The sequence below is a fragment of the Vanessa cardui genome, chromosome 21, assembly GCF_905220365.1.
Source record: "Vanessa cardui chromosome 21, ilVanCard2.1, whole genome shotgun sequence".
NCBI classification, from domain to species: Eukaryota; Metazoa; Arthropoda; class Insecta; order Lepidoptera; family Nymphalidae; genus Vanessa; species Vanessa cardui.
This window is the reverse complement of record NC_061143.1, coordinates 1,007,331-1,027,346: the sequence shown is the minus strand read 5'-3', so window position 1 is coordinate 1,027,346 and position 20,016 is coordinate 1,007,331. Positions and strand designations below refer to the sequence as shown.

Genomic DNA, 20,016 nt, shown 5'->3' with positions numbered 1-20,016 from the left:
ATTTCCAGTTACACTTGTCGACCATCTCATTGAACTTTTTTAAACTAATATTTACGCATTCAATTTCGTATTTAGACTCGCATGTTAAGCAAGTAAGAAATTCCATATTGCGTAGTTTATTTTTGCATCCAGCACATCGCTCAGTACCGTCTGTCGCCATCTCTTCAGGTCTAAGAAAGATAAATAATTTTAAAGAAATAAAAATTAACGGAGGTTCTGGGATTTGATCTTGCGGCCTTCGAGCGCTACAGAGTATAATTCACACTAGTCACCACTGCGCTAGTAGCTGACACGTTGGTTAAGCGAATTTATGAATCCCAATATTATAGTTTATCAACGTGTTTAATAATACATATAATTAAAAAATAAGGAGGTATTTCTTTTATAAAATAGTAGTACCATAACACATATATACACCTTGGTTTTGTTTTATTTTAACAGTTCAATTTGCACTTGTAAAGTAGTTTATTGAATCTACACATACAGAAACGTCTTGTACCACTTGTATGTTTATTGTTGATTTAACAAGAAAAAGTCAAAAATCTGATAATAATTTTAGAATACGTTTCCAATATAACAAGAAGTTCACTATTTCACAGATTTTGCAAATTTTATAATGTTATCTTATAGATAACACACACTAACACTAATATATCCTATGTCCTAATAATTTAAAAACTATAGTTTATCACTAAAAATTACTAAAAACAACTATGAACAATTTTAATTTCGATTTATGTGCGGAGCTGAATGAAACACTGTTTATGCCGCGAGAGCGCGTACGCTTATGAAATGTACAGGCTGTTACTTTACTTTACTTTACTTTATGTTAAACATAAGTTAGATTTGATTCAGTGATAATTTATCGCAGTGGTTACACGAGAGGTAATAATACGCCTGTAACGCAAAGTTTCCGACTTTGCAAAGTCAAATAAAGATCACAGTGGCGTGCATTTGGAGAGGCCTATGTCCAGCAGTGGACGAATATGAGCTGCTGATGAAAGTCAAATAAATACTACTACTCAATGGTCTCGTACAAAGCCTTTATAATATTATAAAGTTACACAATTTAGGTCACATTTAAATAAGTATAAATAAATATATGAGACAACATCACTTATATTACTCTGATCCCAATGTAAGTAGCTAAACCACTTGTGTAATGGAAAATCAGAAGAAACGACGGTACCACAAACACCCAGACCCAAGACAACATAGAAAAACAATGATAATCTTCATTGTCTCAGCTGGGAATCGAACCCAGGACCTCGGAGTGGCGTACCCATGAAAACCGTTACGCAGGTTACACCACTCGAGCACGAAGGTCGTCAATATAAATCTAAATACAATGATTTACTTGCAAATATATGAACGAAATCTCAAAGAGATCTTAACAATACATATGAACCAATTACAGAAAGAATTTTCAACAAATACACTCAACTAGCTTGAGGATTTGTTTGTGAATTGAATGATTGATTGTTTGTGTGTCAGTCTACAGGTACATACATCATACAAACAGTACTAGTAAACTAAAGTAGTAGTAGACGATTTCATGAGAAATAGAGACACCTGAATTTAAGAAGCCACAATGAAACTAAATAAATATGTATTTTCTATATATTTACACATCCATCAACTTAAAAGTGAAAACTAATAAAAATTAAAAAAAAGTACTAGGTATATAAATATTAAAATTTGTCATTTACAATACAAGGCCAAGAAACTATACACAATAAAAAATACACATTAGTCACATTCACAATTTTATTCATAGAATAGAATAAAATAATTTTTATTCGAATATTTTTAATTTATATATTTTTTAATCTTAATAATATACTTATCATTATCTATAAGTTTGTATCTTGAAATAGTCAAGCAAAAATACAAAAATGTTCACATGAAAATATACTGTAATATTTTTAAAATACAAAATATGTTCAAAAACTGCATATTCTAAATATAAATAAGCGCGCGAACATTTTTGGTCATAGCTCTGGATGTTTGTGTAAAACGCTGTGAATATTATGCAGTATGTACTCTGTGGCTAGTGTCAGAAACTATTTTGGCGCAAATCGAAGGAACGATTAAATCAGTGTTGCCATTTTATTATATTTTTAACTAAGTGAAAACGGGAACATTATCAGACCATAAAATATTTTAGTTTTTTAATATAAATTAATTGAAATTATAATTTTAATATAAATTATTAAATTGTAGTGTAACATGGTCTTCAATGTTTTTAAAATCCAATATTTTATAAATATTAAGGCTCTGCATTAGTGACTCAGTTTGATTAAAAAAATACATACTTTGTATTTTGTCTACTAATACGTTTTATTTATTATTTTATACAGCATTTGCCATTATGATGTCAAAGCGATCGGTTATTAAAAGTTACAGATTAAATTATTATTTTGTGTGCAATGTGTACGTGTTGCTCAAGTTCACGCTTTCAGCTTATTTATACATATCATATTACAGCTTATTTTATTGTCTATGACCATTTAAATGTATATATAGAGTTAATTAATTTTCATATTGGATCACTCAACACTTCAATAAATAAAGAAAGTCAGTATTTTTCAACCCTTATTAGTCCATTGTCCATATTATTAGCGTATTTATTGCTATACCGAATTGTTTATACACTTGAAAACTACACACGAGTATTTACTCATAAATAAATTATCCTCCATAAACTATGACTAGCACTGTCCTTTTCATAACCTTGACTCGAAACTTTGAACTTTATCTGTTGTCCGGATACAAATCCAAGATGTGATACTTGTCATGATAGATGTGAGGGTCAGGAAGGCACTCGTCGCTCCAACGAGATACGGAAAGGATTGACTTTGCAGGTGACACTTCTCCGCTTCGAGCCAACCACATGTTGCAACTGTAATGATAACATATATGATTAACATAGCACAGGCTTTGTAGGTACTGTTTGCTTATGTGTGTTCGTTTATATGTAAGAGAATGAGATTAAGTTTTTTATGCGAGTGTTTGGCGGACGAGCATATGGGCTACGTGATGGTAAGTAATCACCGCCGTTTAAATAAAACTAGTTATAACGGATTTGAATCGCGTATATTAATTATTTTTGACATCCCGACGTTTCGAGCACTTTACAGCGTTCGTGGTCACGGGTAGACTAAGGTGGCATTTGTCTATTTGAAGAACAAAAAAAATATTATTAACAACTACCGCCAACGATTTCTCAATTGGTATCTTGAGTAACGTTCCGTTTACGGAACGTTACTCCTTTCCTTTCATCGCCAATGCGCCACCAACCTTGGCAACTGAGATGTTATGTCCTTTGTGCTTGTAGTTACACTGGCACACAAAACAAAAATGTCAAGTACTGTTGTTTGGCGGTAGAAAATCTGACGAGTGGGTGCTTCCTACCTAGACGGACTTGTACAAAGCCCTACCACCAAGTGATAGTGGAGTTGGGTGTTATAATTTATAAGAAAACCTTACCTCGAAGCCCTAAGAATACTGAATGTCCACACACGAACGTGACGATTGCAATCATGGACCACATCAGGCCCATCACTACGGACCTATCACGAGGGTCCACGGTACGTAACAAGAGAACTCCTTGAGCTTGAAACACCAATACTGCGAAGATACAAATAGATATTAACTACTAAATTTATAATTGTTGTGTTTGGTGTGTTTTTCAGAATCGGATGAATCTGTTTTTAATGGGTTACTTGAGAGGAGATTCTGAGCACAAATTTAAAACGCTCCGCAGAATACTACACTTTCTGAAATGTCAGAAAGTACCAATTTAGCGTATCAATACGTTTTTCAAAATTTTAAAGTGGTTACATGTGAATTTTTGCAAAATTACTTCGCCGAAAAATGGCCAAGTATTGCTCTCAGTCAATCACAAGGGATAACGAATACCCAAGATATTATGTGTTAACACTGGTGCAATTTTCATGCCTTGTCTCGTAGTTCAAAGATACGGTATTCCGATACGATCAGATCAGGCACCCACGGCTTCACTTGACTTCTTCAGGGAGGTATTTTATTTTTTTAAATTGACAATTTATCCAAGTAGGGTTTTTGTTAAATTGACAATTTATCCAAATCGAACCACCCATAATCGTTCGGGAATTTTCAATGATAATAATAAAATATAAAAGTCGCAGAATAACATAATCGATTTCGTATTGTTATGTCAGGAATAGCCCAAGTTGGATCGGAACAGCATCAAAACTTTTATTCCAATGAACATAGACCGAGATTTACACTCGTTGCACTGAACTGGACTTAGTCAAATTGGTATCAAGGTTGATATGTTCCCGATTATAGGCACTGACAACAATGGCCTGTAAATGGTCCACTGCTGGGCCAAGTCAGTAAATATATAAGGCACTAGATGACCGAGACAATATGAATAGCACATACTTGACATGGTAACGGTGATGAAAAACAGCATGCTGTGGAAGCGGAACGCGCGCCGACAGCTCGCGTCGCCGCACGCGCGCTCCAGCACGCGGCCCGCGCCCGCGCCCGCGCCCGCGCCCGCGCACGTGCAGTTCGAATACACCCTGGTGGATAGTTCAACTTATTCCAAATGAGCTTTATAATTCATTTTTTGAAGTAATACTAAAAGAATTTAACAATATATTTAAAATGAAATCATGTTATAGTAACACAAAATTAAAGTTTAGTGACTGGGCTACTGTTGGTATTTATAAAAGTAGAAATAAATTATACGACTTATATGATATGAGGCGGTGGAATCGAAGCGTAGCCTTTTTAGAATACGTCATTAAATATTCCAAAATTTTTAAAACAGTATGCATTTCTGCTAAGTCCTTATATTTAAAGAAAAAAATCCTGAATTCTGATAATAGAATTAAAGCCACATGGGATGTTATTAGTAGTGTTAGTGGAAAACCCAAAAAGGAAATGATACCAATAGAATTGAACACAGGTAGTAGATACACGAGTTCTGAATTAGAGGTTGCTAATTTATTTGAATCATTTTTTGATAAAGTACCCCATAAAATAACATTTCATTTAAAATCATCTACATCAAATGCAGCTAGGTTATTAAATAATAGTGTTTCTAAATGCGTTATTGATTTTTCATTTGAAACGGTTTCTGCAATAGATGTCATAAAAGTATTTAAAACTATAAATATTAAAAAAACTAACGACATATGGGGCATTTCGGTAAAATTTTTTAATAACATCATATACGATATTGCTCCGTATATAGCAGTAATTTTTAACAAGAGTTTGGACACGGGTTCATTTCCTAACTTGTTAAAATGTAGTAAAGTTTTACCACTTTTTAAAACTGGAAACAGAAGCGATCCCGGTAATTACAGGCCTATTTCAATACACCCATCCTTAAGTAAAATTTTCGAAAAAATTATTTTAAATCAACTTCTCGTCCATTTCGGTACAAATGCTATTTTTCATGGTGAGCAATTCGGTTTTAGAAGAGGTCGCTCGACAACTGATGCGGGAATTGCGCTTCTCAAACATATTTACGATGCTTGGGAGAAATCACAGAACGCTATTGGAGTATTCTGTGATTTATCTAAAGCATTCGATTGTGTAGAACACGAAACGCTTCTTTATAAGCTCAAATATTACGGTGTTAAAGGTAAAGCTCTTGATCTCATCGCTTCATATTTAAGTCAAAGAATCCAGCAAGTTTTCATTAATGGAATAAAGTCTTCTGGATCTACGTTAAAAATGGGAGTTCCACAAGGTTCAATTTTGGGTCCCTTTCTATTCCTAGTATATATAAATGATCTTCCTTTCTATGTTAAGGGTATTTGTGATATAGTGTTGTTTGCTGACGATACTTCGCTGATTTTTAAGGTTGACAGGAAAAAAAATTACTATGACGATGTGAACGGTGCATTATCACAGATACACAATTGGTTTACGGTAAATAATTTAGTTTTGAATGCTCAAAGAACAAAATGTGTAGTTTTTACCCTACCTAATGTTAGCAAGCAAAATTATAATATATCTTTAAATGGTGACCGTCTTGAAGTAGCTTATACTACGGTGTTTTTAGGAATAGAATTGGATTCTAGACTTCAGTGGACTTCTCATTTATCATCCCTAACAGGAAGACTCAGCTCCGCAACATACGCGGTTAGAAAAGTTAGACAACTAACTGATATTGATACCGCTCGTTTAGTTTATTTTGGTTATTTTCACAGTATTATGTCATATGGCATATTACTTTGGGGTAACGCTGCAGATATTGAATCTGTCTTTATTTTACAAAAGAGAGCAATTCGGTTTATTTATAATCTTGGAGCTAGAGACTCTCTTCGGGATGTTTTTAACAGAGTAGGAATACTTACTGTTGCGTCGCAATATATTTACAACAATATCATGTATATTCACAGTAACATTGATCACTTTGATAAAATCAGTGATAATCATTGTATATGCACTAGAAGTAAGGATAAACTTATAACGCCAAGTTTCCGACTCCGCAAAGTCAATAGATCCTTCTTGGGGCAAGGTATCCGTTTCTATAATAAAATTCCGCAGAAATTTTTAATTTTGCCGTTTAGTAAATTCAAATCGTTTGTTAAAAATACATTGGTAGAAAAAGCATACTATTCGATACAAGATTTTGTAGATGATAAAACAGCGTGGAGTTAATACCTGTTGACTTCCAAGCAGGATACATTAATTGAAATAATTGTATTTATTTACATGACGTTGTATTTTTAAATGTTAAAAAAGAGTAACTACTGAGTTTCTTGCCGGTTCTTCTCGGTAGAATCTACTTTCCGAACCGGTGGTAGCTTCACTTAATTGTAAAATGACGATTCAAAAGTGCTTATAAAAGCCTACTTGAATAAAGTTTATTTTGATTTTGATATTTAATTCCAATATGTAATAGGCCGAGATGGCCCAATGGTTACAGTACAAGAAAGAAAGAACACTTTTATTTGGGACAAGATGACAATTGGTACAAAATAAAAAGTAAAAATAATAATAAAAAAATAAAAAATAACTTAAGTACTAATAATTTATCATTTACACAAAAAAAGAAATAAAATGAACGATAAAAAAAAGTAACGATACAAAAAAAAGAAAGAAAAAGAACAACTACAAAAATAATAACTCGATTAGCAAAATGTAAACTTTTACATTAAATGGGTGTTTGAAAACTTTTCCTCGAGCTTACACTATTATTGTAATGAAATATTACTCACTGTATTCCATTTATTACTTCTGAATCTCTACAACCAGCATGACAGGGCGAGATGTAAGTAACCATGCCGTCAGTCGCGCAGACGGGCTTGAACTCGTCCCACTGAGGCTTACAGCTGCAACAGAAACATTCACAGTCTAATTAATAATTATTCATTTAAAGACTATGGAGCGACAACGCCTCGCAAGCACCAACCCGGAATGAGTTGATCACTCTTGTCGGCAAAAAAAAAATCGTTATGCTTTGAACCAATATTATAGTTTTAAACCAAAGAGTCTATCCCATCATCGATAATTTTAGTTATTTTATCTGTTAAAAATAAGGTTTGGCCAATTAATTAGTTATTTCTATTATAACTATTTATCGCACTTCTGGCGTACTGTCAAATGTTATACATTATCTAATTTAAATAATCGTTAATTATGATATTAATCAAGAATATAAAACCTACTTGCACGACAAACTGCATTCTGGATGTCCATAATAACTCTTTCCCAGTCCGACGACGTTATCTGTGTCGCAGCCGCGAACAGTTGTCATTGCGATGTATAATACGAAAACTAATACACTCAAAATAACTGTTTGCTTGATCGCCTTCAAATTACAAAACTCCATGAGAATTGGAGCTGAGAATTTAACACCGAAGTACTGAAATTGAAATACTTATTTTATTAACTTTTTCGACTTACACAAAACAGAATCATCATTTTTTGTATGAATAAAGAAATAAAAACACAACTTACGGCCACAACAAAAGCAAGAAAATAATATGTCAATATTTCCGTAAATTGGACGAGTCCATTTGTCTCCGGAATCAGATTGTATTTAACCTGAAAAAGATATTCTATATTAACAATTATGCTACTTTCATACGTGTCTTGTAACTTGGCAACATTTATTTTATTAATTCTATCCTGCGCACTTGTTCAAGATCAGAACGAGCCTCAGCCGATATGACCCGTAATGCTACAGACAGTGAAGAAGATCCAACTCCACAATTGGTTTCGTAATAACACAAAGTTTCTACGCCTTCCAGATGATGATAATAATGAACATCCACGGAAGACCATTACTATTGATTTTCATGAATGTGATTTTAAATAGCAACGGTGCAAAATAGAAAGTTTCTCCACGGCTATGTGCGGGGATAGCGAAGATTCTGGATGTTCTGCATTACTTAGTGATGTAAGGTCCGAATAATTGTACTTTATGCACTAATTTATTAGTGCAGAATCGATGGTACATTTTTTCACTTGATTACTATCAAGCTGTTTCGTTAAACAACATTTTTGGGCGTCTTATCATAGTTCAATATAATAAGACGGCCAAAAATTATTACTAATTGGGTTTTATGTGTTATGTCTCAAATTAATTATCTAAATTATTTGAAAAAAACATTTAGCCTACAAAATGTATGCTTTTATTAAGAAGTCCTTACAATATGAATCGATGACGAAGTCAAGAATGATTACTAACTAGCTGATTATTTTATATTACTTAGTTCATACCCATAATTTACTCGGTGGTAGGGCTTTGTGCAAGCCCGTCAGGGTAGGTACCACCCACTCATCAGTTATTTTTCCGCCAAATAACAGTACTCAGTATTGTTGTGTTCTTATACTCTCTATATATATACTCAGTATTGTTGGCACAAGGGACTTAACATCTTAGTTGCCAAGGTTGGTGGCACATTGACGATGTAAAGAATAGTTAATATTTCTTACAGCATCATTGTCTATGGGTGATGGTAACCACTTACCATCAGGTGGCCCATATGTTCGTCCGCCAACCTATACCATTACAAGGCATAATGCCCTTTAAATCTCGTGGTACGTTTTCAAAGATTTCGTAAGGAAATTTTTGGTCGTCATAATAAAGAAGCTACTCACAAAACATTAACTTAATAAAAAGTGAAAGAAAGGACCAGGGCTAGGGATTATATTACCTATAAGCCCGTAATTATATTGACGTATTATTAAATGTACCTTGACAATATCCAGTTCGTTGAAGCCGTAACCCCAAAGGGCAGCCGCCAGAAGGCTCATTGCGAACATTTGTGTCATCGCCACAGAGTTGTTCAACACGCGCCCAACGCTCATGAAGAAACCTTTATTTGAATAAGAGAAATATTATATTAATTACTAAATAAATTACAATCAATACTATTCTAACATTTTAGACATAAATTCATTACCGCAAGCCTGTACTAATTGTGAAGCTTATCAAATAATGGCTAAATAAATAACAGTTTGTATATTTCTAATCTAATGAAGTATAATAAAATTATTTTTATGCGGTTTAACTGTAAATATAATTTTAAACGAAAAGTAGGAAGTGGGAAATTAAGTTAAAAATTCTTACTTAAACTGGCTTGTTTCACAAAAGTACTATTTTAGCGTTATATCTAATGATGATATATAATTGTATATAAATAATTTACTGTTTTCCTTGCCGAACTATATTTATAGATATATCTTATCCGAATAATTACTTGTAAGAGCCTACTCGATTAAAATATAATTCGTTGTTTTTATTTTTAATCAGTATCAATAAGGCTACTTACTTCTATCATGTAAAGGCACGGCTACTCTCTGTATTCCATCCACTATGGGCACTGTTTTTGGTACAAAGAAAAATAGCTGTATTAGGTTCACTAGAAACCCTATTACTATTCCAGCGGTCTGCAGCGGCATGTTGTCATCGATCGCGCCCGTCAACGTCTTGTAACCCAAAACAAGTGGTACCACTCTAGAAATCAAGAGAGCACCTGGAATAAAAAGACAAATTTGATAAAGATTAATCGAATTTAATCTACTTTTTTATTCTCTTGTTAAAGGAAACTGGAGTATTAACTCTCAAACTTCTTATTGAACATGCTGTTGGCTTCTATTAAGTTAAATAACCATCTTGAAATGAATGTAAATCGAATTTATTTTAACTAAGAAAACTTTACAATAAAACATTTGGATCGTTGATATTTTAACTCTACAGACTTTACTCAGATAGCCTACAACGAGAAAATAAAAACGGACGTGCATTTTTGGACATTGAATTGATTATATTTCGGTCTCTTATTCTATTATTCTTATTATTCTGTATCCAAGCAGAAAGAAGGTGTTACAAGTTTGTCTTTACTTCTTGTATTAATAGTACATCAGTTTTTATGGAACATATTTATACATTATTTATTTAAATTGTATGAACATCTATATTATGTGACGCATTCAGAGAACTGTTTGAAGAGCATTTGCCTGCAGTATAAATACAATGTCAGTGTCTTCTACTGGTGACCAGTAACTAATGATACGTCAGTGGCACCGAAAATATCACACCTGTTACGTTGTAATAACAAAACAGCCTGTAAATTGCCACTGCTGGGCTAAAGGTCTCCTCTCCCTTTGAGGAGAAGGTTTGGAACATATTCCACCACGCTGTTCCAATGCGGGTTGGTGGAATACACATGTGGCAGAATTTCTATGAAATTTGTTACATGCAGGTTTCCTCACGATGTTTTCCTTCACCGATGAGCACGAGATGAATTATAAAGACAAATTAAGCACTTGAATCAGCGGTCCTTACCTGGCTTTGATTCCGCAATCATCGGTTAAGATGCACGCGTTCTAACCACTGGGCTATCTCGACTCTAACAACACTATGCTAACTTAAAATATAATGTACACTTACCGTAATGGACACTGGCGCGAGCCGGGGCATATTCGTCGGAGTAAGCAACACTGTGGCTCCAACAAGCCACACGGGAGAGCACGAAGGCCACGCATGAGATTATAACGATCACGAGACGGATTATGGAGCGAGCTGATGTTCCACGAAACGCAACACTGTTGTTTGAATTTGCCGCATCACACAGCTCTGAAAACATATAATAAATAATAAATAAATAAATATGGGACAAAATCACATACATTACTCTGATCCCAATGTAAGTAGCTAAAGCACTTGTGTTATGGAAAATCAGAAGTAACGACGGTACCACTATATATATGATAAAATACATTATCAACTAATAAACTCTAAAACTAAACTATAAACTGTAGTTTTCAGATAATATGACCTAGATGGAACCAGTGCTGTCCTAGAGCGTACCAAACGATGCAATAGAATCTGGTAGCCAGCAGGGATTGCCAAAATTCGCAATTAAAGTATTAAATATACATTACTCTGATCCCAACGTCAGTAGCTAAAGCACTTGTGTTGTGGGAAATCAGAAGTAACAACGATACCACAAACACCCAGTGTCATCAAATTATTTTTTCCGTTGTTTAAATACTTAAAACATATAAAAAAAATCAAACACCTCATAAATCTTTTATATCATTTTAACTTGATCTAATTATTTATCTACAGACTAATTAGGATTATGTTTAATGACTCCATTATTAATTACATGGACGAATAATTGAAATAAATTTTAGTTCAATAAAATTGTCTTGAATCGTCCATATTTTTTAGTCCAAAATTATTAGAAATATTACCTGATTCCTGTCTCTCTAATTTCGATGGCAGAAACCACCATGTTACACAGGTCAATGTGACAGCAGATGTGTAGCTGATCAGCAGAGTGCGTCGCTTCCTAAATCCGCACCAGGAAATGAACGGCGCCACAATCGCTTCGAATATCGAAAACACTATTATCATGAGATCTGAAAAATACATTTAGCTTGAGTTTATCCGTTTAGCGTGACCCAGATTCAAAGGGCACTATTGTTTCTAATCGTAGTTTAGTTGATCAGACAAAACCAAATGACCTTTCAGGTCAAAACTAAAAGTTAACGAAACTTTGATCGGCGTTTCAGCCACGAGAATAAGTAATTCGTGCAAGACTTTAAAAAAAAGCATGTCTTCTTCCATACTTCTCTGTCTAACTTCATCTCACAAGTAAGTAAGTCTTTCTTTCGGTTTTCACACAATTCATCCATCGTTTCTTTGGTCATCCCCTTACTCTCTATATATTTATTTATATTTATCACAAGCTAACAAATACAGTTAGCTAGCATATTTCAAAATTTCAAAAATCAAAATCAAAATAAACTTTATTCAAGTAGGCTTTTATAAGCACTTTTGAATCGTCATTTTACAACTAAGTGAAGCAAAGCATTAGCTATTAGCCAATGAAAGTCCCGACAAAAACGGTCCAGCTATTCCAGAGATTAGCCGGAACAAACAGACTAAAAACTGTTATTTTCTTACACGTACCATATTATACCCATGCATTTAATAAAAAGCATAATTTTAATATTACGCAAAGACACTTCAATTTTATTATAGGTATAATTTATTATTAATAATAATTAATATTTACCACCGAGATAGGAAGGTAGTTCTCCAGCCTTTATATCCTGCTTGATGATTTTGTAAGAGCACACCTCTCCAAGTGTGGCGGTGAGCGTGATCCCCAAGATTATACCTCTTAATTTTTGAGGATTAAAATTCTTCCCATTACACCAAGAGGCTATGCGACTCCGCACTGAAAAAATACCTTAAATATTCGATATATTTGAAATTATTTGTCCATACTATTAAAATAATTGAATTTGAATGTAAAGTTTTATAAAAAAAATTATGGACGAGTCAATACAAAATATGTAGCATTTAAGAAATTCAAGAAAATCGATATAATGAGGAAATGCTAACATTCTTGCCACCATTCCACGCGGTCAAGATCTATACAGTAATTATTTTTAATTCATATTTGTATATTTAGATAAATAAGCATTTAATGTTGTTAACTTTATGCATTCTAAGCTATGATGGTATCCATGTTCCATTGGAGATCACCTTTGTCTTATCCCAGTCGGAATCTCTAGTGCTCAAGTCTACTACTATGTTTGGTTGCTTTTAGATCAAAGATCACCCAATTTAACTATGGGCACATGAGAAATAACATCTTAGTTTCCAAGATTGGTAGCGCTTCACCGATGTAAGGAATGGTCAATATTTCTTGCATTACCAATATTTATGGCTGTGTACTGATCATTAAGTTTCCCACTAGCCCTATCTTTTATACCTAATATAGAAAGAAAAATATTTGGAAAACTAAATCCATTATTGATATTTACCCGATGGACGTTCGAATATTCTCTGTTGCTCCATTTTTTCGTTATCTTGTTAGTTTTTTCAAGCTCAGTCTTGTTTGTTCAGGTGTTATAAACTTTTAGTTTACTTGGTAAATTTATTTCGTTTTTCCTAAAACAATGAAAATAATCTTCGTTAATTCTTCGTTTTTGTAGAATTAATTTATAACAATGGCAGTAAGCAACAGTTACAGTTAACAGAAATGACATCTTCCTACTCTACGAAACACGAAAGTCTATGCAATACTAACTTTAAAGCTACTAAGAATAACACAATACCTTTTCTTTGCAAGTCAAAGTATAGTATATGTGATAATTTTTCTATCATGTATAATATTATGGATAATCCATAATTATTCATAACAGGAGATCCCCATGCAGGGATTTGCCCAACAGTGGCCTTTACAGATTGTTTCTGTAATACTTGTTGTAAAAGTTCTTTATCTACCAAATCAAGTTTTTATTCCGTAGCTATTGTTATCAGAGCATATCATTTTTAATAATAAATAGATATGTAGGTTGGAAATGGAAAACAATTAGATATAGGTACTGAAATTTGGTCAATGTTTGCTTCTTTCGATGAAGTAATGCGGAAAGTTTGTTTCCATCGTCAAAAAGTAGTACATTCCAATTGATAATCGATTATGAACTAATTACAATATCTTTCTTAAATATTCGAATAAAGTATATTTTCCACTGGACTAGGGCTTCCTCTCCCTTTGAGGAGAAGGTTTTTGGAACATATTCCACGCTGCTCCAATGCGGTTTGGTAAATTCGCATGTGGCAGAAATTCATTGAAATAACATGCAGTTTTCACAAATTGAGTACATGAAAATTTATTGGTGCTCGCCTGGGTTTGAACCCGCAATCATCGGTTAGGATGTACGCGTTCTAACTACCGGGTCATCTTGGCTCTTAAAAGTTTATTTTGAATTTTTATTCAACATCATAACATAACAAGTGCTTTAGCTACTTACATTGGGATCAGAGTAATGTATGTGATGTTGTCCAATATTTATTATTTATTTATCTCTTCATGTGCTCATAATTATTTTTAAAACAATTATCGACAACGAATTCAAATACGTTTTCTGTTTCATGTTCGTATGAGTCATACAAAAATTTATCTGCATACATAATAATTATAATTGTCATTAAGCAAATTTATATAAATATGAGCAAGTCATGACAATCTTATTTACAATCATGACCGCGTGAAATAGTGAAATTAATGTTATCTTTTCACACATTTAATCGCAATTCCAAAACTTCATGACAGAAAAGGCACCCAGGGGTAATATTCAGTAAATGTGTAATAAAGGTTTGGTTTTTTTTATGTTATAGTTTGACGGTCGAGCTTACGGGTCACCTGATAGAGAGTGGTCACCATCACCCATAGACAATGACGCTGTAAGAAACTTTAACAATTTCTTACATCGTCAATGTGCCACCAACCTTAGGAACTAAGATGTTATGTCCCTTGTGCCTGTAGTTACACTGGCTCACTCACCCTTCAAACCGGAACACAACAATACTCCGTACTGTTATTTGGCGGTAGAATAATTGATGAGTGGGTGGTACCTACCCAGACGGGCTTGCCCTACCACCAAGAACATTACTTCAAGGTACAACTTTTATAACTGCAAATGATATTCAACGACACTTTCCAAGCCTTTATAAGATAGATAAAGCGAGGTAACGCCAATTATAACAATACTAGTAATCGCCCGCGGCTTCGCTTGTGTTTTAGGGTGTTGGTTGTCATGTGTTAGGCAAATAAAAGTAGTCTTTGTCTTTTCTTTGAGCTCAAGTTTGCTTCATACCAAATTTCATTAAATTCAAATTAGCGGTTTGGTGGTATAAAATCGTCGAACAAAGTTACTTTCACATAATATTAATTCTGATTATATTAAAGTTGAATTCAGCTTTGAAATCTTATAAAGAAATATTACTATTAAATTTTCGTCTTTTATGAAAAAGCCGAAGTTATTTTTAAGCTGTAGGTCATCCTGATCCTTTAAGACTCCGGCCTTATTCAAAAAAGATTCTGATTTTTTTATTTCGGGCTATCGACCCAATACAAAAAAAAAATTAATAATAAGTAATGAAAGCCGATTACTGTACCAGCTATTTCTTATTCTATTTCCTGAACCCTTAGCCCTATCTCATCTTCACGTCAGTCAGAACTTTATCTTGATTGATTTCAAGAATGAATGAGATGTAAATAGATATACGAAAATCTGTGGCAAATATATTTGAATAATATTTATGACATAACATGAGTAATATTGGTCATACACGAGATACGACTTGATATGTAAGTAAAAACTTATGTTCTATTCCAACTATAACAGGAAAAAGGCCAAATATCCAACATTTGACAATAAATTATCATTCGTCGAGATTCGATTTCGATAGAGGTACTTTTTCTGTAGAATCTTTGAATGTTGAACCGTTTTTGGAACATCTCGTTAAATCTCTAAACATAAAATTATTCAAACATTTGTGTGTGTGGTTTTTATTTGTGCCAAAAGGGCGCAGATTAATTTGCAAACGCGAGAAGCCGTGTATATTCCATTCCAATATTAACAAAAGCCAAATAAACAGCATTTGACATTAAATTGACCCAATATTTTTGGTCGAGAGCTTAATTAATATACAATATCCACTATGGATTTGCGAAAAAAATTTAGAACGTCGTCGAAACTGTAATCAGAATTTTCGAAGTAAAATTAAAGTGGAAATAAGTGCTTAAGTGCACTAGTGTTGCATTATATATACCATAATCTATTTATACGGCACTATATATCTAAGTTAGTAAAAAAAACGTATGAAATACATAAACCTAAGGTTCTATTTGTCAGTTTTTATCTTTTTTTCTACTTCCATTATAGGTTATAATATGTGCTTGTCAAAATAATCAAATCCAAGCAACAGCTTTTTTTTAAGTAGGCTTTTAGCCTTAGCTCTTTTGAATCATCATTTAATAACTATATTAAATGAAGCCATCGGTTCGGAATGTGGATTCTACTGAGTAGAACCGACATATATACCGAAACTCAGTAGTTACTCTTTTTCAATATTTAAAAACACAAAATCAACCTTGGAACCCTTTTCAAGCGCGTAACAACTCTTTCATGTACAAAATGTAACCGATAGACGATGGATCTCTTCTACTTAATTACTTAGACCGTGAAGACCAAACTACTTAAAATTTATTTATTAACTACGATCAGAATTTATTAGTCGTGGATCCATTATGATATAGGGCCGGACACGCATCCGGTTCCCAGTTTATATTCGACCTAGGACAGACATAGCCCCCAGGACCCGAATGGTTTCTGGTTCTAAGACTAACTTTGAACTTTCCGGGGAACAAATCGGAAAGTTTGATCGAGGATCTATCGATAAGGGATAGCTTAAGGGTATAGAGAACTTATACTAATGCCGGCATTGGTCCCAGAAGTGTTGACATCAATAATAGTGCCGAATCTAGAGAAAAAAAAACTCAAAATAAATAGGCTAAGACCAATCAAAGGAAAAAAATAACCAGCTTGAAGAAAAACAGCACCTATTCATATCAATACTGAATAAATTCGAAGCGATTTCTAAGCCGAAACCATGGTGACTGTCCGTCGTGGTAAGGTTGTAAATTCGACTCGAACGCAAACACGAATAAATACAAAAATATAAGATTTTATAATAACATGGTTATTTTCATTATTTCAGCTATTAATAACGGTATATTTACCATGTTTTTTATTTTTGTTTGAGACGAGAGGAGACGTTTTGTGAACAAGACATTCGTAGATAATGTCGAAATATCGAACACCACCGAACAAAAATACAAAAACATGGTAAATATCCCGTAATTAATAACTGTAAATCCAAAAATATTCCCAAAGAAAGACTTATGAATTGAATGACATTTTATCGAAAGCAGTTTTGCGATTACTTGAGCGTCAATACAATCTGTGTCTGATTAGACAACAAAACGCAATGACTCAATTCAATATGACGCTGCTGGCTGCCAATCAAAAATATGAAGATACTATTGATCAAAGGAGCTGGCTTTAACATTCACAAAGGCATATAAAATAACTTTAACAAGTGGGCCTAAATATAAAAGCCTTCGATTATAGGGGCTCGAATTAAGATGCTGACAATTGTTTAATTACGATAATACACGAGACTTTGTTTCACTTATAAATACACACACACACAGACATCCTACTAAATATATAAATTTATATGATGTCTGTATTATTTTATTTCATTTATTTATCATTTTGTATAATGAATCAATGTTAAAGCACAAAAATGTAATGGAAATGAAGCATAAATATGATAAAAATTGACTTTTTTACAATAAGTTTAAAATTGTTTCCATCATAAAAAAGCCATTTTTATATGTTTACTTGGTAGGTCTAAAATCAAGATTATCATTTTTATAATTAATTATTATTTCACTAAGAATTGGAATTGAAATTTAATAGGAAATCATCATCATTGTCCTTATAATGTTAGCACCATAATACCGGAACAATGTTACTTTTTTTTTACTCTTAGACCGATAAACATAATTCATTAGTCCACAATCACTGCATGATTTTAAAAAATTAAAAGTATCAGTATTTTCTTATATTTAATATGACGATTTAAGCTTTTTAAGAACTAAGAATGAGCTTCGATAAATTAGCTAATTTTCTCTTTATAAAGAAAGTATTATATATACACATGAGTGGCTCGAGAAATACTCAATTATAAAATTAAAAAAAAAACTACGATTTTCTCAAACGTGAAACATTTCTATCAAATATGTAGTTTTTCTTTTTATTAAAAAAATTACGTATAAAAACTCACCGTCCATATTCTATGTACAAAATAATTCCAAAGTTGTTTACATGCTCTATAATCACAGACTATAAAAAAAGTGTCGTAGAAAAAAAAAACTTGTACAGTCGTTGTCTCGATTCCGTTATTAAATGAGCCTCAGTCGAAGACACAACACGTGTTATACTAAACACCAGACTGATAACAGTGCTGTTACTTTCGGATAGATTGTGGAATTATTTATCAACATTTTTTTTTTTATTTAATAACTTTCAGCCATTTCTACGAATCAACGCCACACTGACAGACGCGTTATAAAGTTTATCTCACTTGCAATCATGTAAATAAACCCTATATTATCCGCGTTGTAATTATCGTGAAATTATCGTTAACAATAATATTATCTAATTAAAAGCTTAAAATTATTAGCTGTTTATTAGAAATGGCGAAATTAGGAACTATTATCAAAATTTACATTACAATTTCTTTTTTCATTTTTAGCCTTTGTATTACTATGAAAAAAAAGATAAACTAATTAAGATAAACACATGCATATGCAAGGATTAAAATACATTAACTCTAGATACGCGGGTGTACTTAACCGACATAACCTCAACGAATAAAGTAGGTACGTTAAACTTAATACTTACTTATAGTCATCATCCTCCTGCCCTTATCCCAATATTATTTGGGGTCGGCGCAGCATGTCTTCTCCTTCCATACTTCTCTGTCAGACGTCATCTCACAAGTAACATCCTTTCTAACCATATCCTCTTTCACACGATTAATACTTACTGACTCCATACTATAAGTAATACTTACTTATAGTATGGAGTCAAATACAAAAATCTAGATTTAGATTGTGTAATATGCTGATTATAGACATATTTCAAATTGCAGAAATTTATGCGAAAAAAAAAACATTTCGAAACGTAGAACAGACTAAACAAAGACTCAATTTGCTGATACGTACGTGAGAGTACATTTTACGCATATTTGTAGATATTTCAACCTTTTTAATGCAATCTATATTGGAAACTATATTTAACAAATATTATATGGTAACTTTTTGCTAGAACCTCATTTATTTTTCGCCAATAAAAAACAAATTTAGCAGAATAAAGTGCAGAAACACCGATGCACTCTCTATTCCCTTACTTTCAAAATTCTACGGGACGTCATATAATTGGACCGGAAAGAGTTCAAGCGTTAGAACTACGACCTCCTTTCTAAGGCTCCCAAGACTTTCAAACTATAACTGAATTTTTTCCTAAAGAATAACTTTCTATCAGCCTGAATGAAATTCGGAAACTCTGAATCTGCGACATTATGTCTACTATCTGTAGACTAATATATCTGACAACATTTAACGGGGGTATGCTAATATATTTACTAACGCGAAAAGCATAAGGTTTATGTTATTACTGGAACTGCTATCAGCACCGGATTAACTACGTAGCAAGAGTAACAAGTGCTACACGCCCCGCACGAAATGGGGCCCATTGTAACCCATTCATCTCTGCATGAGCGTATTTTTTTTAATAATCTATATACTATCATCGGCTTTCGATTGTTTATTTCTTATCAATATTATTTATTGACAGGTAACCCCATATTAAGCTTTTGTAGTTATCAGAACCCAGCAGGGTCTATAGTAATCTACAAATAAATGAACTATTAATTATCCACCAAAATGTATAATTGGCAAATATGAACTGAGTATTGATTTGTTTTCTTAACACCATATACTGAAGAAGACACAGCAGATAAGACTCTATTCCAGACTTGACTTTATATCTTATACATCTTTATACCTTCAAGAATAAAGCGTACTTCTTCCTTAAAGGCTGGCAACGCACCTGCAA

At 33.0% G+C, this 20,016-nt stretch overlaps 1 protein-coding gene across 2 annotated transcripts; it reads right to left on the bottom strand.

The window, feature by feature from the left end:
- Positions 1-2,652: 2,652 nt before the first annotated feature.
- Positions 2,653-18,433, bottom strand: LOC124538938 (solute carrier organic anion transporter family member 4C1-like). Of its 2 annotated transcripts, none has more exons than XM_047116211.1 (13): positions 18,182-18,433; positions 13,303-13,429; positions 12,546-12,722; positions 11,719-11,886; positions 10,910-11,095; positions 9,789-9,992; positions 9,211-9,332; positions 7,969-8,055; positions 7,677-7,873; positions 7,227-7,340; positions 4,429-4,571; positions 3,490-3,630; positions 2,653-2,902 (listed from the first exon to the last, which is right to left on the bottom strand). In XM_047116211.1, the coding sequence occupies exons 2-13, from the start codon at positions 13,334-13,336 to the stop codon at positions 2,727-2,729; spliced, it is 1,749 nt and encodes a 582-aa protein (XP_046972167.1). In that variant the 5' UTR covers positions 13,337-13,429; positions 18,182-18,433; the 3' UTR covers positions 2,653-2,726. The 2 variants fall into 2 exon arrangements, with proteins under 2 accessions (XP_046972167.1, XP_046972168.1); XM_047116212.1 differs by having other exon boundaries at positions 12,546-12,710.
- Between the last annotated feature and the right edge of the window lie 1,583 nt (positions 18,434-20,016).